General features: G+C 41.5%; 1 protein-coding gene across 2 annotated transcripts in view; it reads left to right on the plus strand.

The window, feature by feature from the left end:
* Positions 1-25,088, plus strand: part of LOC137337920 (serine/threonine-protein kinase PRP4 homolog) — a 71,924-nt gene that overhangs the window by 22,214 nt on the left and 24,622 nt on the right. For both annotated transcript variants that reach the window (XR_010966613.1, XM_068001774.1), the window contains exons 2-6: positions 69-1,292; positions 5,261-5,431; positions 13,935-14,096; positions 17,764-17,845; positions 19,146-19,356. Coding sequence is in view for 1 of the 2 variants with exons in the window: in XM_068001774.1 (XP_067857875.1) it covers positions 69-1,292; positions 5,261-5,431; positions 13,935-14,096; positions 17,764-17,845; positions 19,146-19,356 (1,850 nt within the window). In the remaining variant the exon portion in view is untranslated. The remainder of the gene's footprint in view (positions 1-68; positions 1,293-5,260; positions 5,432-13,934; positions 14,097-17,763; positions 17,846-19,145; positions 19,357-25,088) is intronic.

Genomic DNA, 25,088 nt, shown 5'->3' on the forward strand with positions numbered 1-25,088 from the left:
GTGGTTTTCTTTTTTGCTGATACAGTTTCCTCATTGTTTCCATATTTTGAACATTTTTTTTTTTGCAGTCAGGAAGCTGCAGATTCATCTGAAAAAAGTGGAAACGAGGAGAATGGAGAAGTGTCGGGTGAAAATCGAGATCCAAGTACCGTTCCAGGCAAATCCATTAAACACAAGAAAAAGAAACACAAGCATCGGAGTAAACACAAGAAGCATAAGCATTCTTTGGAAGATGACAAGGAGCGAAAGCATAAGCACAAACACAAGCATAAAAAGCATAAAAGGAAAGAGAATGAGGGCTTTGAGAAGGATGATGATCACTCAATAAAAAGACCTAAATTTGATGATTATGCTCTTCTGGAGGACTTGGAGAAACAGAGGGCAATGATAAAAGCTGAATTGGACAGTGAATTAATGGGAGGGAAGGTTCAATCCGGCATGGGCTTAATTCTACAGGGTTATGTGTCTGACTCTGAGGAGGAGGGGGAAATCCATGAGAAGACTCACAATGGTGAAAGAGTTGCATCCAGTCGTGATGTTTCTGAAATATTACCCGTTAGGGACAACAAAGTTAAACGGGAACCTATAGAATCTAGGCCTGTTTCAAAGAGGCGAAGTAAAAGCCGATCAAAAGACCGGACTAAACACACTAAATCGGAGAAAAAGAAAAGTAGGGTGAGTTCAGAACACAGAAAAGAGAAAGAAAAAACAAGGAGTAAATCACATGAGCGGAAGCGATCAAAAAGTCCCATCAAAAGCAGTAAGTCTGGAGAAAAAGCAAAGTCTCCAACATCGACTAAAAGACGATCTCAAGAAAAGAATAAAAAATCAACTCCCACAGAAGATGGGACCAGGTCAAAGGATCGAAAAACTATAACAAATGAAAGCAAAACGAGGGAGCGAAATAGAAAATCTAAATCTCCCCCGGTGAAAAGGAGTAAGTCGGGAGACAGAAGTCAGAGATCCAAATCGAAAGACCGCGAGAAGAAATCTAGAAAATCTGAAATGGAAAAAGAAAAAAAATCTGTTAAGTCTCCATCTAAAGATGTTCCTTCTGGAAAGGAGAATCGATCGCCGTTGAGGAAGCCTGCACTTTCTCCTAAAAGGAGAAGCCTATCTCCAAAGCATCGCGAAAAGTCGTCCAAACACAGTCGATCACCTATTATTAATGATCGTGTACCTAAACCAAGTCAGTCTCCCTCACGGAATATGTCCCCACCCAGAAGAGCTAAAAGTAGATCTCTAGAACGAAGACGGAGAGAGAATGAACGAACAAGAGCTTTATCTCCAAGGTAATACAACATCCTTATTTAGAATCTATTTTGTTGTACAGCAATTATCGAAGAATAATGCCACTGATGTTTGCATTACTAGCATGTGCTGCAAAAGAAGCTTTTCTTTGACTGCCGAACCTATTAATTTGCCCATTTTCATCACCATATATTACCTGTAGCTCTTTTAACAGCTGGGAGTTGAGGAGTGAGGCATTGGCTGATTTTGCATCCCTTGACTATGGTCTACACTCTATGATGCTACAGGATCAATTTGAGGTCACTCAGATTCTCTGGTACCCGTGGCAGTCTACACTGAGTCCTCATAACAATAGCGATTGACCCTACACCAAATGGCCTGATGCATTCAAACAGAATAATATTCTGACTCTCCAAATGAGACTGAGTACCCACTTAATGTGCACAACTGCAGGAGGTATGCGTAGCCTTTCAAGGTACTGCTGAGACAGCACAATCACATCAGATGTTAGAAAAACATCTAGAAAATGAAAATACACAAGAGTAGTCAGTACGGATTTCGAAAAGGAAGGTCATGTTTGACCAATCTTATTGAATTCTTTGATGAAGTAACAAAGTGTAGATAAGGGTAATGGAGTAGATGTAATATATTTGGATTTTCAAAAGGCCTTCGATAAGGTACTGCATAGTAGACTCATGACTACAGTCAGAGCGTGTGGGGTTGGGACAAATAGCAGCAGAATGGATAGCAAGCTGGCTACAAAACAGAAAAGAAAGTAGGGATTAAGGGTGGCTACTCAGAAAATGTTTCCACTTGTGAGGGAGTCCAAAACTAGAGGTCATAAATATAAGATAGTCACTAATAAATTCAAAAGGGAATTTAGGAGAAACCTCTTCATTCAGAGAGTGTTAAAAGGTGGGAAGTGGTGTTCCACAGGGATCGGTGTTGGGGACCACTGTTCACAATTTACATAAATGATTTGGACTCGGGAATTGGAGGTACAATTTCAAAATTTGCAGATGACACCAAATTGAGGGGGGGGGTATAGTTAACATTGAGGAAGAATGTGACAAAATACAAGACAACGTTAATAAACTTGGAGAATGGGCATGTAATTGGCAAATTAATTTCAATATAGACAAGTGTGAGGTGGTGCATTTGGTAGGAAGAATGAGGCCACAACTGCAAGATAATAGTCTAAATGGGCTCGAGGAGCTAAGGGATCTAGGGGTACAGATACACAGATCACAAAGTAGCAATGCAGATTAATAAGGCCATAAAAAAAGAAAAGCATTGGAGTTCGTTTCTAGAGGGATAGAATTGAAAAGCCGAGAAGTTACGTTAAACTTGTATAGAACCTGGGTTAGGCCACACTTGGGGTGCTGTGCACAGTTCTGGTCTCCATATTATAAAAACGATATAGAGGCACTGGAGAAGGTGCAAAAAAGATTCACTAGGATGATACCAGAACTGAGAGGATATATTTATCAGGAAAGGCTGAACAGGCTGGGGCTCTTTTGTCTAGAAAAGAGAAGGTTGAGGGTGACTTAATAGAGGTCTTTAAGATTATGAAAGGGTTTGATAGGGTGGACATAGAGAAAATGTTTCCACTTGTTGGTGAGTCCAAAACTAGAGGCCATAAATATAAGATAGTCACTAATAAATCCAATAGGGAATTCAGGAGAAATCTCTACGCAGAGAGTAGTAAGAATATGAAACACGCTACCACAAGGAGTAGTTGGGGCGAATAATATAGATGCATTAAGGGAAAGCTAGGTAAGCACATGAGGGAGAAAGGAATAGAAGGATATGCTGATTGGGTTAGATGTAGGGTGGAAGGAGGCTTGTGTGGAGCATAAATGCCAGCATAGACCAGTTGGGCCAAATGGCCTGTTTCTGTACTGAAGACTATGTAATTCTCTATGTAAAAAAGAATTAGAATCTCTGAGAGGTCTCCAACATCTAGATCTAACTGGGACACTGTTCTTTAAGAGCAGACTAATGATGTTTGAAACTTGGTTGACTACATTTTCTAGCCAAAAGTCTAGTCAGAGTTTGTCATACACACAAGGATGACCGCACTGGCAGCTTAAGGTGCTGCCAGGGATGACACACATGGAGCTGAACACTTGGGACACAGTTGTGTCAAACTAATAGAACTGTCTGCAGCATTGAGTTCCCTTTGGTGGACAACTGTTGCAATTTGCAGGTCGTTGGGCAAAAATCATCAACAATACAATTAGCGAATGGAGCAATCCTATGAATATACAAAATTGACGGGCAGGAAAAGATCAACTGGTCCATCAAGCCTGCCCCATACCGTGATGGCCAGAACATCATGACTAGACACTTCCTCACTTCTTACTCCTCTTCCCCCCCCCCCCCCCCCCCCCCTGCTCCCAAACACCTCATAGTCTGTAATCTCCTGGTAGAAGTAAAAAAGAGAAAACCCAGGACGAAATACTTTGGAAAATTCCTCACTGACCCCCTCAGGTAATCACAACCAGTTCAGGAGATCACAAGGACTGATATCTATAAAGACACTTGCCTTCTATATGATGCGATCTCTGCCTCAGTCAAGAACCGGTCCAGCTCCCTCTTGAAGGCTTAGAGAGAGTCAGCGCCCATCACACCAGCTGGCTACACATTCCAGAGGCTCATTGCTCTCTGGGAAAAGAACCGCCTAACATCCAGTCTATTCCTACTCTTGCATAGTTTAAATTTGTGTCCCTGGTCCTCCCCAATCTGTTAAACTGAAATAATCTATCAATAAGCACGCTATCCAGCCCATTAATTATTTTATAGACCTCTATCAGGTCACCTTTAAGTCTACGCTGCTCTAAAGTAAATAGACCAAGGTCCTCGAGCCTTTGAGTAGCTGAGGTTCTTTAAGCTAGGAATCATTCTTGTAACTCTCCTGGATGTTTTCCAAGGCCACTATATCACCCACTATGTGGGAGGACCAAAACTGGGCAGATGTGATTTGCATTGTGTCAAAATGGTGTCCTTTGATTTATACTGAGTGTTTCTATTAATACAACGCAATATCCCATTAGCTTTAGCTACAGTTTCTATACATTGGTCAAGAACCTTCAGTGATCTGTGCACAATAACACCTAGATCTTTTTCTGTCTCAACCTCTTTCAGTATTGTTCCCTGCAAATGATACATGTATTCTGTGTTGGTCCTACCAACGTGCATGTCACTACATTTATCTTAAACATCATTTGCCAATGTGGGGCTCACTTCCCCCGTATCAATATTTTTGTATGAAAGTATACCAAGATTATGCCTTTGATGCCCTGACGGGATCCCCCTCCCTGGGTAGAAGTTAATTAAGCTCAGAATCAGGAAAAGATGGTATCTACTATCATCTGCTGACAGAATATGGTCATGTGGAAGTTTGTTTTCTAAGGATGTGTTGCTATTTCACTAGCCATTAGAAATTCAGTTGTTATCTGCCATGCTTTCTTATCTCACTGGCAGACAGCTCTGCAAGGGGAGTGGACTCCTTATATAGATGTTTGCAAGGCACATTAACGTTATATGCTAAATTAGGTTAGAAGAATATGCACCTCCTTTTCTGAAGGACTGCATCTTCCTTATTCACACCCAGCATACCAATGTTAAGCTGTTGCATTGTGTAGTGGTAGAAAAAGGGTGCTGTGTTATTATATTGGGCTCCTTGCAGGAACTGTGAAGCCAGGTCTTTTTAAATGGAAGTGTAAATTCCACTGTCCAGGGCCTGGCTTTATAAAATCCATTGGACTATAAAATGATTCCTGTTAACATGATGTTATGATCGAGCTAGAATACACTTACTGTAATAATTTACTGGAGCATTCATATTGCTTGCTAGAGGCCTGTGAGAGAAATCCCATATTATATCTATGTAATGTCGAAAGATTATTTTATTGTAGTGTTGGAAATACATGTTGGAACCTCCTGAAGAAAAATGTGATGCTATTTTAATATTGAGCATTTGTTACTGAAGTATTGTCTGATTTAGAACAAGGTCTCGAGACGAACCAGTGAATAGGCAAGAACGATCCAGGGATGTAAGCACCTCTCGGTGGTCTCCAGCACGGAGAAGGGCCAGCAGATCTCCTATCCGGAGGAGATCTCGTTCACTCCTCAGACGAAGTCGTTCTCCAAGGAGGAGGAGCCGATCTAGAAGGAGGTGAATATTACATTTTTTTTCTGAAAGTTAATTGTTTTAGGTTAAATTGTAATTAGGAGAAAGTTTAGCTCAGGAGAACAAGATTCAGCAAAACAGGAATATTGTTGGGGTTTTTGAGTAGTTGATTTCTTTGAGAAGTTGATCTTTCTTTGTCTCCCCTTGATCAAAATTTTAAAATAATTTTTTAATCATTAACTGAAAAAAACTAAAGTGCTTCATCGGATACTTGTTTGTTTTCTTAAGTTTTTAATTCTGTGTGAGCAGAACAAAAGCTTGATTGATCAGAAAAGTTGAGTATTCAACTCAAACAGTATTCAAATTCTATTCTGACTCTCCACTTTACGACCATCCTTGTTCCTCCAGGGTATAGTGAGGGGATACTTCAGGTTTCCTATTTTCACCTGATTCATCAGATTTTTTACTTTTTATTTTAAAAAAAAGAGGAATCACCAAATTTAGTGCAAATGAAAAATTGTTTAAAAAAATACACAAATTCCTAAATACGTTGCGTGGTGGATAATGTAATAGATGTTTAGGTTTAATCTGCTCCTTTTTGGCTACATTTGTCTCTAGATACATATGTTATTTGCCCTCTTGTATTAATTAAGTGGTGTTCCCCAGGGATCCGTACTAGGATCACTGCTTTTTTCATATATAATTATTAATGACTTGGACTTGGGTGTAATGGGCACAATTTCAAAATTTGCAGATGACACAAATCTTGGAAGTGTAGTAAACAGTGAGGAGGATAGTAATAGACTTCAAGAGGACGTAGACGGGCTGGTGGAATGGGTGGACACATGGCAGATGAAATTTAACGCAGAGAAGTGCAAAGTGATACATTTTGGCAGGAAGAATGAGGAGAGGCAATATAAACTAAGTGGTACAATTCTAAAGAGGGTGCAGGAACAGAGAGACCTGGGGGTATATGTGCAGAAATCTTTGAAGATGGCAGGACAGGTTGAGAAAGTGGTTAAAAAAGGATATGTGATCCTGGCCTTTATAAATAGAGGCATAGAGTACAAAAGCAAGGAAGTTATTTTGAACCTTTATAAAACACTGGTTCAGCCACAGCTGGAGTACTGTGTCCAATTCTGGGCACTGCACTTTAGGGAAGGATATGAAGGCTTTAGAGAGGGTGCAGAAAAGATTTACGTGAATGGTTCCAGGGATGAGGGATTTCAGTTATGTGGATAGACTGGAGAAGCTGGGGGTGTTCTCCTTAGAACTGAGGTGGTTCTGAGGAGATTTGTTAGAAGTGTTCAAAATCATAAAGGGTGTAGATAAAGTATATAAAAGAGAAACTGTTCCCATTGGCGGAAGGGTCAAGAACCAGAGGACAAAGATTTAAGGTGATTGGCAAAAGAACCAAAGGCGACATGAGGGAAAACTTTTTTACGCAGCGAGTAGTTATGATCTGGAAAGCACTGCCTGAAAGGGTGGTGGAAGCAGATTCAATTGTGTCTTTCAAAAAGGAATTGGATACATACTTGAGGGGAAAAAAATTGCAAGGCCAAGGGGAAAGAGTGGGGTAATGGAACTAACTGGATTGCTCTTACAAAAGCTGGCACAGGCTCGATGGGCCGAATGGCCTCCTGTGCTGTAACCATTCTATGAGTCTATAAACCAGTTGGGTTTTTACGACAATCTAGCAGGGTTCATGGTCATTCTATCTGGTGCCAGGTTTTTAAAATTCAATTTCACAACTTTCCATGGCACGATTTGAACTCGGGACGTCTGGGTTGCTAGGCCAGTATCATAACCACTAGGTCTAATTTAATATTTTTGCGCCAATCGTCCCCATCTCCTAAAGGCACTGAAAGCTGGGCTTTGGTTCCACAGAACTGGTAATTTTCTGGTATCTTGCTCAAGTGGCCATTCCTAATGTGTGAGCTTAGATAGTGAATGTTGGAAGCTTATTCAAGGGGCATCCCAGCTGAACCCAATGTCCATACATGCACTTTTCCAGCACGAGATGTTGGATTGCTATTAGGGATAGGAAGCTTGGCCACGTCTAATCTTTGCGGCTTAACCCCTCTTGATCCTAGTTACCTTCCCTACCCTGGATGCTTGGGCAAGTTGCATCATGGAATTTTACATGTGGATGCACTGTCACCAGCTCTCTGAAAGTGTTATCCACTTAGTTCCATTTACCCTTTCAAATGTTTCTTTTTTAAATAATATTTGTCTAATTTCCTTTTAAAAGCTACTACTGCTTCCATCACTGTTTCTGGTAGGACATTCCATGTCTTAACAACCCTCTCCTAACCTCTCCCTTTTGTTCTTTTGGTGATAAGTTTATTCTCTAGTTACTAATTCATCATCAATGGAAATAGTTATTCCCTTTTTACTTTATCAAAACTCTTCATAATTTTGAACATCACTAAAGATCTCCTCTTAACTTTAGTTTCTCTATGCTTTCCTCCTAACAAAAGCTTTTCATGCCTGGTATAATCTTAAATACCTGGAATATTTACAGTACCTTTCCACAACCATGACAACTTTCCTAAAGTAGGGCACCCAAACTGAAAAGACAATTCTAACTGGTCTAACCACAGCTTAATATTGGTTTAGCATTGCCTCTGCTTTTCACTTTGTGTCCCTATTTATAAAACCTAAGATCCCATCTGCTTTTTTAAAAGAGCTTTATCAACTTGTCCTCTCAATTTTAAAGATTTGTAGATCTGAACCCCTAAATTGTTCTCTTAAGTTTTACCATTGTTTCCGTTATTCTTCCTACCAAAATATACCATTCACAATTCATAGGAATATAGGAACAGGAGTAGGCCATTCAGCCCCTCGAGCCTGCTCCGCCATTTGATAAGATCATGGCTGATCTGTGATCTAACTCCGTATACCTGCCTTTGGCCCATATCCCTTAATACCTTTGGTTGCCAGAAAGCTATCTATCTCAGATTTAAATTTGGCAATTGAGCTAGCACAGTTGCCGTTTGCGGAAGAGTGTTTCAAACTTCTACCACCCTTCGTGTGTAGAAATGTTTTCTAATCTCACTCCTGAAAGGTCTGGCTCTAATATTTAGACTGTGCCCCCTACTCCTAAAATCCCCAACCAGCGGAAATAGTTTCTCTCTATCCACCCTATCTGTTCCCCTTAATATCTTATAAACTTCGATCAGATCACCCCTTAACCTTCGAAACTCCAGAGAATACAACCCCAATTTGTGTAATCTCTCCTCGTAACTTAACCCTTGAAGTCCGGGTATCATTCTAGTAAACCTACGCTGCACTCCCTCCAAGGCCAATATGTCCTTCCGAAGGTGCGGTGCCCAGAACTGCTCACAGTACTCCAGGTGCAGTCTAATCAGGGTTTTGTATAGTTGCAGCATAACTTCTGCCCCCTTGTACTCTAGTCCTCTAGATATAAAGGCCAGCATTCCATTAGCCTTATTGATTATTTTCATGACACTTTAATGATCTATGTACCTGAACCCCTAAGTCCCTTTGGACAGCCACTGTTTTTAACTTTTTACCATTTAGAAAGTATCCTGTTCTATCCTTTTTTGATCCAAAGTGGATGACCTCACATTTGCCTAAATTGAATTCCATTTGGCACAGTTTTGCCCATTCACCTAATCTGTCAATATCTTTGTAATTTTATGTTTTCATCTACACTGCTTACAATGCCACCAATCTTTGTGTCATCGGCAAACTTAGATATGAGACTTACTATGCCTTCATCTAAGTCGTTATTAAATATTGTGAATAATTGAGGCCCCAAGACACTTCCCTGCGGGACTCCACTAGTCACATCCTGCCAATGTGAGTACCTACTCTCTGTCGCCTTTCGCTCAGCCAACTTCCTAACCAAGTCTGTACTTTCCCCTCGATTCCATGGGCTTCTATCTTAGCTAACAGTCTCTTATGTGGGACTTTATCAAATGCCTTCGGGAAGTCCATATAAATAAACATCCATTGACATTCCCCTGTCCACTACTTTAGTCACCTTTTAAAAAAATTCAATCAGGTTTGTCAGGCACCACCTACCTTTCACAAATCCATGCTGGCTCTCTGAGTAACTGAAAATTCTCTGTGTTCAGTCACCCTATCCTTCATTATAGACTCCAGCATTTTCCCCATAACAGATGTTAGGCTAACTGGTCTATAATTCCCTGGTTTGTTTCCCTCTCTCTCCTTAAAAAGCGGAGTGACGTGCAATTTTCCAATCTAGAGGGATGGTTCCTGAATCCTAGAGAACTTTGAAAGATTATAGTTAGGGCATCTGCAATGTGCTCATCTACTTCCTTTAAAACCCTGGGATGGAAACCATCTGGTCCTGGGGATTTGTCACTCTTTAGTGCTATTATTTTCTTCATTACTGTTGCTTTACTTATGTTAATTTTATTGAATCCCTGTCCCCAATTCAATATTAGTTTTCTTGGGATTTCCGGCATGCTATCTTTTTCTACTGTAAATACTGACGCAAAGTAATTATTCAACATGTCCACCATTTCCCCATTGTCAATGACAATATCTCCACTTTCAGTTTTTAAGGGGCCAACACTGCTCCTGACCACCCTGTTTTTCCTAATATAACTATATAAGTTCTTCGTATTGGTTTTGATATCCCTTGCAAGTTTCTTTTCATACTCTCTTATTGTAGCTCTTACTATCTCTGTTTTGTGACCCTTTGTTGATCTTTGTATCTTTCCCATTCGCCAGGATCTGTGCCATTTTTTGCCTTTTTGTATGCCCTTTCCTTATGTCTTATACTGTCCCTTACCTCTTTAGTTGTCCATGGCTGTTTTTTTTGGCAAGTAGAGTTCTTGCCCCTTGGGTATAAACCGATTCTGTATCACGTTAAACATTTCCCACTGATCATCAGTCGTTTTACCCATTAACAGATTTGCCCATTTTACTGTGGACAGAATCTGTCTCATCCCATTGAAGTTGGTCTCACCCAAGTCTAGAATCTTAGCAGCTGATTCACTTTTTTTCCCCTTCAAACGCTACCTTGAACTCGATGATGTTATGATCGCTATTGGATAGATATTCACGCACAGTTAAGCTGTTAACCAAATCTGGTTCATTACTCATTACTAAATCTAGTATGGCTTGCCCCCTTGTTGCCTCTAGGACATACTGCTGTAGAAAACTATCCCGGACACACTCAAGAAATTCACTACCTTTCTGACAGTTGCTAGTCTGCTTTTCCCAATCTATGTGAAGGATAAAGTCCCCCATTAAGACCACTATGCCTTTGTTACACGCTTGTCTAATCTCTGCATTTATACAGTCTAGCACTTCAGAGCTGCTGCTGCCAGAGGTCCTATACACAACTCCCACTATAGTCTTAGATCCTTTCCTATTTCTCAATTCAAACCATAAGGTCTCTGGCTGCTTACCCCTCGTTATGTCCTTTATCATTGAAGTGATTTCATCTCTAATCACTAAGGCTACTCCTCCCCCTCTTCCATTTTTCCTATCTCTCCTGTAGACCTTATAATCGGGTTTATTTAGTTCCCAATCCTGACCATCCTGCAGCCATGTCTCAGTAATAGCTATCATGTCATACCCTCCAATTTGAATTTGTACCTGTAGTTCATTTAATTTATTCCTTATACTCCATGCATTTGTATATAGAACTCTTAGTTGGGCCACACACGCTAGCCTGACCTTCAGCTTTGATGCTGGGTTAATCGCTTTACACCTCTTCTAGTTTTTACTTTATCTGTAGTGCCTAAAATACACTTTCTTTCTGTTGCTCTATGCTTTTCCCTTTCATTTGTTCTTGAACAACTATTTGTACTATTTGTATTGTAAATTTCCCTTGGGTCCTCCCCGCTCTTGCTGCTCTCAACTTTACTCTCTTCTGACTCCCTGCTCAGGTTCCCATCCCCCTGCCACTCTAGTTTAAACCATCCCCAACAGCAGTAGCAAACCCCCCCTGCAAGGATATTAGTCCCGGATCTGTTGAGGTGCAACCCGTCTGGCTTGTACAGGTCCCACCTTCCCCAGATTCGGTCCCACTGGGAGTAATCCTGAGATTACTACCCTTGAGGTCCTGCTTTTTAACTTATTTCCTAACTCCTCATATTCTGCTTGCAGGACCTCATCCCTCTTTTTACCTATGTCGTTGGTACTGATATGGACCACGACCTCTGGCTGTTCACCCTCCCCCTTCAGAATGTCCTGCAGCCGCTCAGTGACGGCCATGACACTGGCACCAGGGAGGCAACATACCATCCTGGAGTCACGTTTGCGGCCGCAGAAATGCCTGTCTGCTCCCCTAACTATAGAATCCCCTATCATTATTGCTCTCTCGACCTTTCTCCTCCCAACCCCCCCCCCCCCCCCCCCCCCCCGGTACAGCTAAGCCACTCATGGTGCTTTGTACTTGGCCCTGGCTGCACTCCCCAGAGGAACCCTCCCCAGAACTGAATACTGGTTGGAGAGTGTGATGTCCTCAGGGGACTCCTGCACTACCTGCCTGATCGTTCTTGTCCGTCTGGCAGTCACCCAGTCCCTCTCTGCCTGCACTCTCTTAATCTGCGGGGTGACCACATCCTGAAACGTGCTGTCCACGAAACTCTCAGCCTCGCGGATGCGCTGCAGTGACGCCAGCTGCTGCTCAAGGTCCGAAACCCGGAGCTCGAGCTCCACCAGCTGACGACACTTCCTGCACATGTGGTTGTCCAGGACACGGGAAGCGTCCTGGAGTTCCCACATGGCACAGGTCGTGCATTCGACGGGCCTGAGCTGCCCTGCCATGCCTTAATTTATTAGATTAACTTAAACCAAGCAAAAACAAATTAAGCTTTAAATACAGTTATTTTTGATTATATAACTCTAGTTAAGTAGTTTAAGCTTTAATTTTAATGAGCTACCAGTAGTTTTACGCTTCTAGCTTTTAATTCAATTTTACCCAATTCCCTAACTCAGAGAAAAAAACTAATACTCACCAGCCAATCACTGACCTGCTGTCCTGTCCTTGTTTTTTCACCGATTGCCTCTCTGCCGCTCCGAGTTTAGGTAGGCCTTCGAGCCTGGGCCTTTAGTAGTCTCCGAGTCCTGCACTCTCTCCCAGGTCCGCTCCCGCCTGTAGCTCTGCTCCGAGTGTAGGTAGGCCTTCGAGCCTGGGCCTTTAGTAATTCGCTGCATTAAATTTAATATGTCTTCTATCAGCTCAATTTATTAATCTATCCTTAAGTTATTTAGTTATTTCCAGTCCTCTTCACAGTAAAACATGCTCCCTACTTCTGTATAAATTAATATTATACCTCCTATGCGCAAGTTTAGATCTTGGGTGCATTGGTCCCAATGCAGACCACTGGGGGACACCATTGTTTACAGTCCTCCAGTCTGAAAAATAGCCATTAACCGCTACTGTTTTCTGTCCTTTAAATTCCTATCCATGTTTTCTGTTCTTTAACTAACTTCATATTCATGTTGCCACATTTCCATCATATCCTGCACATTAATCTTACCAAGAAACTTCCTATGTAGCACCTTATCAAGTGCTTTTTGGAAAGCCATATTCATACGAAACATCTACATAGTCCCCTCGGTACGAACAGGGAGCTTACTGGTCTCTATGGCTGGGTGCTATCTTTACTTAAGGGAGCTTTTAAGATCTGTGATTGTGCAAAGCTGTATTTTTTTAAACAATTTTCTTCTCTATGAACACATAAGAGAAGAAAATTGAACACAATGAGTCCCTCCCTCCATTATCTCAACCAAAAGATGAATATTTTTCCAGTAGGTGATGCAGAAATCCTTGCTAGCTTGTCCGTTCTCTCTTTCCCCCACCACATGTTAGCCTATTTAGCATTTTAACTGCCTCCCAACTGAGAGCTGTAACTCAGAATAGTTCAGAAATTGAACCTGGGATCATCTGGTTTGTATAGCTTGCTGCTACACCAGGCAGTGCCTTTACACACTAGGCTACGAGGGAGTGAATATAATGTCGCACCTCTATTTCTGTATCTGTGGCATGTTCAAACTAAGGCCTGTGGCTTATATCCAGCTCGCAAGCTCTGGTTATTCAACCCGTGATACCCTGGTCCTCAATATCACATTTTCTGCTTGTACACCTAACTATGGAAGAAATATAGTTTAAGTTTGGCTTCCTCAAATTTAGGACCTAACCTATCAGTGACACTACATCTCCTTTTGACCGGTGTGGAAGTACACTTTTCCAGTCCTTCATATCTGCGGAGTTCAAGAAGCCAAACCTAACAGTGGAAAAAATACAGCTTGAAAGCAAGTGCAGAGGAGAAAAATAATCCATTGGAGATGGAGTACAGGCAGCTGATGAAGTGTGAATCGGGAGTGGACAAAAAGATGAGCGAGCACCAAAGTTAATAGCCTTTACACTGCTTCTCTTGGGATTTTAGTTTCTGTGTTGCAAAAAACTTTTGATATGCTGCACTTGTATTGTAATTGTTTTTATTTGTGGCCTGTGGGATTCCATGCTCCGTATTTTAGTGGCTCACAAAGAGAAAGTTAGCACACCCCCTCCTTTATCCATTCTTTTCTCCCACAGGTCTCTGGATAGAGACTGGAATCGGAGAAGCAGATCTCGCAGAAGGCGATCCAGATCACGAGGTCGACGTAGACGTAGAAGTGGAAGCAAAGACAAAGAAGACAAATTTAAAGGAAGTCTTTCTGAAGGCATGAAAGTTGAGCAGGAATCTTCAGATGAAAAGTAAGATTCTTTGTTTAATAGTACTCTGCGACAAAAGAACACAATGAAAATATACGAGATGTGAGGTTTTCAAACCTTTTCGTAAGGAGCTGTACGAGACCTGTCAGCAGGCAGCTCCATAGAAAGTAATGCAGGTTGAACAAAGGTGTCTTGAGTTGGGAAATGTCACCACTGGCCAGTTACACAGCACATTCTTGTTTGCATTGGAAGACTGAATGTACTTTACACTGACAAGATTTTTCCTCTTGTTTTTTCAAACTTCAACACGTGGAGTGGGAGAAGAGTACGATACCATACATTTCCGCTTTTAAGTAAAGTAAACAAAAGTGTTCACGTTCATTGAACAGTGGTGGGGGAGAATTTTTAGGTGGCAAATCACAAAATAGTTGTTGGCAAATGGTGGTAAAATTGGAGCCTTTCCTCCACTCAAAATTCCTTTTAAAAGGAATGGGAACTAAGAATTTGTGAATAAATTAGATTTTCTGTTTATAGTGTACTGTTACGCCCTTTTTGATTCTTATTGCAGTGCGTACCTGGTTTTATGAATGGCTTTCTTTCGTTTATATGGCAAGACCAGCAATAAGTACTAGCCTTGCCAGTGACACCCACATCCCATGAACAAATAAAAAAGAATAGTCAGCACGGATTTCAAAAAGGGACGGTCATGCTTGACCAACCTTACTTCAACGAATTCAATAACAAAGGATAATGTAGTAGATGTAATATATTTAGATTTTCGAAAGGCCTTCGATAAGGTTCCATCGAGTAGACTCACAAATAAGGTCAGAGCATGTGGAGTTAGGGGACAGGTAGCAGAATTGTAGCCAGCTTGCTATCCAAACAGAAAAGAGTAGGGGTTTAGGGTAGCTACTCACTGGCAAAAGGTGGGAAGTGGTGTTCCACAAGGATCGGTACTGGGACACTGTTGTTCACCATTTACATAAACTGTATGGACTCGGGAATCAGAACTACAATTTCAAAATTTGCAGACGACACCAAATTGGGGGGTATATTCAATACTGAGGAAGGCATTAATAGTGGGCGTGTAATTGGCAATGCATTTCAATATAGATAAGTGTGAGGTGGTGCATTTTGGTAGGAAGACTAAGGAGCACTGTTCCCTCTAAGCTGTGCGCGGCCGTGCAGCAGTCTGTTGTGGGCCGCACACTTAAACATTCGGTCTGCGCGTCAAACCAGTGCTCTTGGCCTCTCTCTCACACTGACCAGTTCCCAGGCCCCCCTCTCACAGACCAGTGCCCGAACCCTAGGCCCTTCTCCAGTTCTGCCTCTGGTGCTGGGAAGTGTCCAATCCCGCGGCTCCAGCCCCAGCTGCCGCATTGTTTACCAAGTTGCTAGGAAATGCAGTCAGCGAGCAGCTGATTGGCTGTGTCGAAACCAGACCAGGAAGTGAAATATAAACCGATGCGTGTCAGTGGCTAATCACAAGCCGGACCTATCCACCCAATCACAGACCAGGCATCCCCACCCCACATATGAGGAGCCCATGACCAAACTGCTCCCTGCCTTACATAAAGGCAGCCAAAACTTATGAGACCTGCAATGAGAACTGTAATGCAATAATTTTTTAAACCCTGCTTGAGGGTGCATTGGGGAGGGGGGGGTGGGGAGGAGAGGAAGAGGAGCTTTCATTAAACTGTTCCCTATCCCCAAATTCATACTGACTGATTTGACAGCTGTGTTGTGTTTCTGACTCCATTTAAAAATTCTGATTGCACAATGTTTATTTCTGTTTGAATCAGTCATTAAGCTGATTGGAATCGTTCCCATCAAATAATTTTTAATAAAATATAACGAGACTGGTCTGTTCGATCCTAGTGCAACTTAAGAAACCAAGTTACAAACTTATCAGCCAATATAACATTAAATTGTTACAATTATCCATTATTTTGTACATTTGTTCTGTTTGTTATATACCCTGAATAATGTTTTATAAAAAGATGTTTTGTTCAAAGTTGTGATTTTTTTTTTAAACGGTGGCGCACGCAGCCTTTATATCGGTGCACAAACCTAAATTCATTCCGCACATGGCCGTAAAAAGTTAGAGAGAACAGTGATAAGGAGGGCACGTATTCTATGGAAAATAAGTCTAAATGGGGTAGAGGAATAAAGGGATCTCTGGGTACAGATGCATAAATCACAACGACGCAGGTTAATAAGGCCATAAAAAGGCAAACCAAGCAGTTCGGTTTGTTTCTAGAAGGATAGAATTGAAAAGCAGAGAAATTATTTTAAATTTGTATAAAACCTTGGTTAGACCACACTTGTGCACATTTCTGATCTCTATATCATAAAAAGGATATAGAGGCACTGGAGAAGATGCAAAAAAAGATTTACAAGGATGATATCAAAACTGAGACTGAACAGTCTGGGGCTTTTTTCCCTAGAAAAGAGAAGACTGAGGGGTGACCTGATAGACGTCTTTAACATGATAGGGTTTGATAGGGGGTCCTCGTGCAAGAAAATCAAAAAGTTGGTATGCAGGTGAAGCAGGTGATCAAGAAAGCCAACGGAATGTTGGCTTTTATTGCTAGGGGGATAGAATATAAAAACAGGGAGGTATTGCTGCAGTTATATAAGGTATTGGTGAGACCGCACTTGGAATACTGCATACAGTTTTGGTCTCCATACTTAAGAAAAGACATACTTGCTCTCGAGGCAGTACAAAGAAGGTTCACTCGGTTAATCCCGGGGATGAGGGAGCGGACATATGAGGAGAGGTTGAGTAGATTGGGACTCTACTCATTGGAGTTCAGAAGAATGAGAGGCGATCTTATTGAAACATATAAGATTGTGAAGGGGCTTGATCGGGTGGATGCAGTAAGGATGTTCCCAAAGATGGGTGAAACTAGAACTAGGGGGCATAATCTTAGAATAAGGGGCTGCTCTTTCAAAACTGAGATGAGGAGAAACTTCTTCACTCAGAGGGTGGTAGGTCTGTGAAATTTGCTGCCCCAGGAAGCTGTGGAAGCTACATCATTGAATAAATTTAAAACAGAAATAGACAGTTTCCTAGAAGTAAAGGGAATTAGGGGTTATGGGGAGCGGGCAGGAAATTGGACATGAAGCTGAGTTCGGATCGGTCAATGCCCTGTGGGTGGCGGAGAGGGCACAGGGGCTGTGTGGCCGGGTCCTGCTCCTACTTGTGTTCTTTAGATTTGTGATTGGGATCAGATCAGCCATGATCTTATTGAATGGCGGAGCAGGCTCGAGGGGCCGATTGGCCTACTCCTGCTCCAATTTCTTATGTTCTTAGACGTAGAGAAAATATTTCCACTTGTGGGATGAGTCCAAAACTAGGGGCCATAAATATAAGATCGTCACTAATAAATCCATTGGGGAATTCAGGAGAAACTGCTTTACCCAGAGAGTGGTTAGAATGTGGAAAGCGCTACCACAAAGAGTAGTTGAGGCGAATACCATAGCTGCATTTAAGGGGAAGCTAAATAAACACTTGAGGGAGGAAGGAATAGACGGTTATGTTGATAGGGTTAGATGAAGAGGGGTGGGAGGAGGCTCGTGTGAAACATAAATACCGGCATGAGCCTTTTGGGCCGAACGGCCTGTTTGTGTTGTAAATTCTATGTAAGTTTAAGCTTGTTTGGTTTCCGATACACAATACTTAAATTTTATGTTTTTTTTAATCTAGTCTAGAGGATTTTGACGTAGAGGAGGAAGATGAAGAAGCTGTTATCCAACAAAGACGTGTACAGAGATTGGCAATTGTTCAGGTATGGTTTCAGGCTTTAGACTCTAGCTATGAAGTTGAAAATATTTCAATTATCCGTTCACAGTGTTGGTTAGAAATAGTGAACAAAACTGAAAAAAAGCTAACGCCTGTGTTAATGTCGTAATGTGTTGTAAGTAGCTCCTCTTGCCTCTTAGAGGCATTTTATTCTACTGAATTGCTCCGTAATTCTAAATGCTAGAAACTAGATGATGGCAGACTTACTCGTGCCTTTCTATTGCACTTGTTATGTTGAATCCTTTTTAGGTGGCTGGTGTGAACTATGGATTTGTGAAGATGCCGGTGGTCTGATCTCTTTTTGGGTGGGGGTAGATTATTAACATTTTCATTTGAATGCCATTTTTTCAAAATTGCATAGAACCTACAGCACAGAAACAGGCCATTCAGCCCAACTGGTCTATGCTGGTGTTTATACTCCATACGACCTCCTCCCACTCTAACTCTTCTCCCCCCACCCTCATATCCCTCTATTCTCTTCTCCCTCGTGTATGAATTAAGCCTCCCGTTAAATGCATCAGTGCTGTCTGCTTCAACCATTCCAGGGCAGTAAGTTAATCATTCTTTCCACTCTTTGTGTAAAGAAACTCCTCCTAAATTCTTTATTTGGTCTGTTCGTGGCTATCTTATACTTATGTCCCCTTGTTTTGGACTGACCCACAAGTGGAAACAGTTTCTCCACATGCACCCTATCAAACCCTTTCATAATTTTGAAGATCTCTATCAGGTGGTCTCCAGAGAAAAGATCCCCAGCCTATTCAATCCTTCCTAATAGTTGTATCCTCTCAAGTCTGATAACCTTGTAAATCTTTTTTGCACTTTCTCCAGTGCTTCAATATCCTTTTCTGTAGTGTGGAGACCAGAACTGCAGATAGTACTCCCAAGTGTACCAAGGTTCTGTATAAATTTAAGATTATCTCCATGCTTTTGTATTCTATTCTTCTAGAAATGAACCTGAGTACTTTATTTGCACTCTTTACAGCCATACCAACATGTGTTGCTTCGTTGTGACATTTTTATGGAATAGTGTTAAAAGTTTGTAAAATTTACTCTCCCATATCTGTTGTATGTTTATATGGATTTAGTTATCTTGTACAATAGTAATACAAGTTGCATCCACTGACTATATATGTTTTATGTATGATGCAATTCTTTTCATTGGTTTCAAATCCTGGTTTCGCCAGTCTTTCACTTTGCTGCAAAGGCATAATCTTAAAGAATAAGAACCAAGGATTCAAGGAACATTTATAAAAGTTGAATTGAAACTAATTTCTCTTATATTGTAGAAATATAGAAACCCAAATGAAGACAGCAACATGTCTGGATTGTCTGAACCCAACAGTCCTCAGAGCAGCACTAGAAGCCGCTCTCCTTCTCCTGATGACATTTTTGAACGAGCTGCAGCTGATGTCAAGGAGTACGAAAGGGAAAACGTTGACACATTTGAGGCTTCTGTGAATGCCAAACGCAACCTCATGGCACTCGAGCAAAAAGAAGGTGAAATTCAGATATGTGTATGGATTGGGTTTGCAGTATCACTTATCTTTGGGGGTCTGAATATTGTTCCTCTAGTCATATGATATTCCCTGTTCCACTTTGAGGTTGCAATTTAGGTTGCATTCTTAGTTCTGTTTCTTTCATTGTCAAAAAAAATTAAGCTGCCACTTACTGAATTATTTTTCTCCCCTCTTTAACTCCCTTCTTCCCTCCTCCACTCCTAAAGATGTTGACTGTTTGCAGAGGTACAGTTCCATGGGAGCAAGCACCCTTTAGTACCTCGCTCGAATGGCAATACTTCAAGTATGAGCCTAAACAGTGAGTCTATAGCACCAAAAGAGGCCATTTGGCACAACTGGTCAATGCCGGCGTTTATGCTCCATACGGGCCTCTCCCCTCCCTACTTCATCTAACCCTAACACCATACTCTTCTGTTCCTTTCTCCTTCATGTGTTTATCTAGCTTCCCCTTAAATGCATCTATGCTATTTGCCGCAACTACTCCTTGTGGTAGCATGTTCCACATTCTAACCAATCTGGGTAAAGAAGTTTCTCCTGAATTCTCTATTGGATTTATTAGTGACTATCTTATATTGATGAACTCTAGTTTTGGACTCCCCCACCCCTCCCCAATATAAGTGGAAACATTTTCTCTATGTCTACCCTATCAAAACCTTACATTATCTTAGACCACTATCAGGTCACCCCCCCTCAGCCTTCTCTTTCTAGAGGAAAGAGCCCCAGCCTGTTTAGCATTTCCTGATAAGAATATCCTCTCGATTCTGATATCATCCTTGTAAATCTTTTTTGCACCTTGTCCTTTCTATAATGTGGAGACCAGAACTGTGATCTAACCAAGGGTCTATACAAGTTCAACATAACTTCTCTGCTTTTCAATTCTTCCCCTCTAGAAATGAGCCCCAGCGCTTGGTTTGCCTTTTTTACCTGCATGGCTACTTTTAGTGATTTGTGTACCTGTACCCTGACATCCGTTTGCTCCTCTACCCTGTTTAGACTCTTATTACCCAAGCAATATGTGGCCTCCTTATTCTACCTATTAAAATGCACCACCTCACACTTATCTATGTTGAAATTCACTACGTTGCCAATTACACACCCATTCTGCAAGTTTATTAATGTCTTCTTGCATTTTGACGCATTCTTCCTTAGTATTAACTTCACTCCCCAATTTTGTGTCGTTTGCAAATTTTGAAATTGTACCATCCAATTCCCGAATTCAAATCGTTGATGTAAATTGTGAACAACTGTGGTCCCAGCAATGATCCCTGTGGAACACCATTTCCTACCTTTTGCCAGTCTTAAAAGCTACCTTTAACCCCTACTCTCTTCTGTTTTGTAGCCAGCTTGCTATCCATTCTTCTACCTGTCCCCTGACTCCACATGCCCTAACCTTAGTCATGAGTCTACAATGGCCTTATCAAAGGCCTTTTGAAAATGCAAATATTGCATCTACTGCATTACCCTTGTCTACTCTTTCTGTTACTACTTCAAAGAATTCAATAAGGTTGGTCAAGCATGACTTTCCCTTCTGAAATCCGTGCTTCCTACTCTTTATTATATTTTCGTTTTCTAGATGTTTTTCTATTACATCTTTGAGTAAAGGTTCCATTATCTGTCCTACCACCGTTAAGCTAACTGGTCTATGGTTCCCTGCACTTGTTCTAACTCCCTTTTTAAATATAGGAATAGTCCTCTGACACTCTTCCCTTTTCTAATGAATTTTATTATATATATGTAATAGTGCCTCTGCTATCTCTTCCCAAACTACTAATATGCGCGGATGCAATCCATCTGGACATGGGGTTTTATCCTCTTTTAAGTTTGATTAGTTTATCAACTATCTCCCCTCTTTCAATGTTAAATGTCTTTATACCTTTTTTGATCTCTTCTAATGTCATATCTATCTTTAGTCTCGCTGGTGTATACTGAGGCAAAGTAACTATCCAGTATTTCTGCCATTTCACTGTCATTACCTGTCTGTTTATCTTGTGCCTCCCTTAGTGGCCCTATCCCTATCCTGATTTTTCCTTTGTTATTTATGTGTCTGTAGAATACTTTATTTTTATATTCCTTAATAATTTAATTTCATAGTTCCTCTTTGCTTTCCTTATTGACATCCTTCCTGTCCTCTTCGTATTCCCTTTTGTCATCCTCTCCTTTATTGTCTATGTACTTAGAGCATGCCTTTTTCTTTAGTTTCAATTTTATCCTTGTTTCTTTGTTCATCCATGGTGTCTCATTACTGGCTGTTTTTTTTTAAGAGGAATATATTTCTCCTGAACTCTCGATCACCTGTTTAAATATTTCCCACCACTGTTCTATCTCTTTGTCAAAATTTTTTCCTGTTTACCTTCCTTAGTTCCATTCTTATCCCCTCAAAAGTATCTTTTTTTCTATTCCATTACTTTTGTCTTATGTCTTAATCATTATTTTAAAACTTATTATGTTATGATCCCTATTGCCTAGATGTCCCCCTACGCTTACTTCTGTTATCTGCTCTGGTTCATTTCCTATTACTAGATCCAGCAGTGATTCCTCTCTTGGGCTTCTCACATACTGGGTAAGAAAGGAGTCATATACACACTGTAAAAACTCCATTCCCCTTTCCCTACCTCTTGCCAGTTTATTTGGGGGCACTGAAATCTCCCATGCTTATTATTTATTACTCATTTCACAGATTTGCTTACATATTTCATCTTCCACTTCCCTTCCACCATTAGGTGGTCTGTAGAATATACCTATTAACATGATCGATCCATTCTTATCCTTTGTCTCAATCCACATGGGATTCTGTTTCTATCTTAATGTTATATAGAATCATAGACGTTTACAACATGGAAACAGGCCCTTCGGCCCAACATGTCCATGTCGCCCAGTTTATAACACTAAGCTAGTCCCAATTGCCTGCACTTGGCCCATATCCCTCTATACCCATCTTACCCATGTAACTGTCCAAATGCTTTTTAAAAGACAAAATTGTACCCGCCTCTACTACTGCCTCTGGCAGCTCGTTCCAGACACTCACCACCCTTTGAGTGAAAAAATTGCCCCTCTGGACCCTTTTGTATCTCTCCCCTCTCACCTTAAATCTATGCCCCCTCGTTATAGACTCCCCTACCTTTGGGAAAAGATTTTGACTATCTACTTTATCTATGCCCCTCATTATTTTATAGACTTCTATAAGATCACCCCTAAACCTCCAACTCTCCAGGGAAAAAGGTCTCAGTCTATCCAACCTCTCCCTATAAGTCAAACCATCAAGTCCCGGTAGCATCGTAGTAAATCTTTTCTGCACTCTTTCTAGTTTAATAATATCCTTTCTATAATAGGGTGACCAGAACTGTACACAGTATTCCAAGTGTGGCCTTACTAATGTCTTGTACAACTTCAACAAGACATCCCAACTCCTGTATTCAATGTTCTGACCAATGAAACCAAGCATGCCGAATGCCTTCTTCACCACCCTTATCCACCTGTAACTCCACTTTCAAGGAGCTCTGAACCTGTGCTCCTAGATCTCTTTGTTCTATAACTCTCCCCAACGCCCTACCATTAACGGAGTAGGTCCTGGCCCGATTCGATCTACCAAAATGCATCACCTCACATTTATCTAAATTAAACTCCATCTGCCATTCATCGGCCCTCTGGCCCAATTTATCAAGATCCCGTTGCAATCCTAGATAACCTTCTTCACTGTCCACAATGCCACCAATCTTGGTGTCATCTGCAAACTTACTAACCATGCCTCCTAAATTCTCATCCAAATCATTAATATAAATAACAAATAACAGCGGACCCAGCACCGATCCCTGAGGCACACCGCTGGTCACAGGCCTCCAGTTTGAAAAACAACCCTCTGTCTTCTGTCGTCAATCCAATTTAGTATCCAATTGGCTACCTCACCTTGGATCCCGTGAGATCTAACCTTATGTAACAACCTACCATGAGGTACCTTGTCAAAGGCTTTGCTAAAGTCCATGTAGACCACGTCTACTGCACAGCCCTCATCTATCTTCTTGGTTACCCCTTCAAAAAACTCAATCAAATTCGTGAGACATGATTTTCCACTCACAAAACCATGCTGACTGTTCCTAATCAGTCCCTGCCTCTCCAAATGCCTGTAGATCCTGTCTCTCAAAATACCCTCTAACAACTTACCCACTACAGATGTCAGGCTCACCGGTCTGTAGTTCCCAGGCTTTTCCCTGCCGCCCTTCTTAAACAAAGGCACAGCATTTGCTACCCTCCAATCTTCAGGCACCTCATCTGTAGCTGTCGATGATTCAAATATTTCTGCTAGGGGACCCGCAATTTTCTCCCTAACCTCCCATAACGTCCTGGGATACATTTCATCAGGTCCTAGAGATTTATCTACCTTGATGCGTGTTAAGACTTCCAGCACGTCCCCCTCTGTAATATGTACACTCCTCAAGACATCACTATTTATTTCCTCAAGTTCCCTAACATCCATGCCTTTCTCAACCGTAAATACCGATGTGAAATATTCATTTAGGATCTCACCCATCTCTTGTGGTTCCGCACATAGATGACCTTGTTGATCCTTGAGAGGCCCTACTCTCTCCCTAGTTACTCTTTTGCCCTTTATGTATTTGTAGAAGCTCTTTGGATTCTCCTTTGCCTTATCTGCCAAAGCAATCTCATGTCCCCTTTTTGTCCTCCTGATTTCTCTCTTAACTCTACTCCGGCAATCTCTATACTCTTCAAGGGATCCACTTGATCCCAGCTGTCTATGCATGTCATATGCCTCCTTCTTTTTGACTAGGGCCTCAATCTCCCAAGTCATCCAACGTTCCCTACTTCTACCAGTCTTGCCCTTCACTTTATAAGGAATGTGCTTACCCTGCACCCTGGTTAACACACTTTTGAAAGCCTCCCACTTACCAGACGTCCCTTTGCCTGCCAACAGACTCTCCCAATCAACTTCTGAAAGTTCCTGTCTAATACCATCAAAATTGGCCTTTCCCCAATTTAGAATTTTAACTTTTGGGCCAGACCTATCATTCTCCATAGCTATCTTAAAACTAATGGAATTATGATCACTGGTCCCAAAGTGATCCCTCACTAACACTTCTGTCACCTGCCCTTCCTTATTTCACAAGAGGTCGTCAAGTTTTGCCCCCTCTCTAGTCGGGCCATCCACATACTGAATGAGAAATTCCTCCTGAATACACTCAACAAATTTCTCTCCATCCAAACCCCTAATGCTATGGCTATCCCAGTCAATGTTGGGAAAGTTAAAGTCCCCTGCTATTACCACCCTATTTTTCTTGCAGCTGTCTGTAATCTCCTTACATATTTGCTCCTCAATTTCCCGTTGACTATTCGGGGGTCTGTAGTACAATCCTATCAAAGTGATCTCTCCCTTCTTATTTTTCAGTTCTACCCATATAGACTCAGTGGGCGAACCCTCGGATATATCCCGTCTCACTACTGCCATGATGTTCTCCCTAATCAAGAACGCAACTCCCCCTCCTCTCTTACCTCCTGCTCTATCTTTCCTATAGCATCTGTACCCTGGAACATTGAGCTGCCAGTCCTGCCCCTCCCTTAGCCATGTTTCAGTAATAGCTATAACATCCCAGTCCCATGTACCCATCCATGCCCAGAGTTCATCTGCCTTGCCCATCAGACTTCTTGCATTGAAATAAATGCAGTTTAATCTAGACTTCCCTTGGTCTTTGCCCTGCTTTC

The sequence above is a fragment of the Heptranchias perlo genome, chromosome 2 (assembly GCF_035084215.1).
Source record: "Heptranchias perlo isolate sHepPer1 chromosome 2, sHepPer1.hap1, whole genome shotgun sequence".
Lineage (NCBI taxonomy): Eukaryota > Metazoa > Chordata > Chondrichthyes > Hexanchiformes > Hexanchidae > Heptranchias > Heptranchias perlo.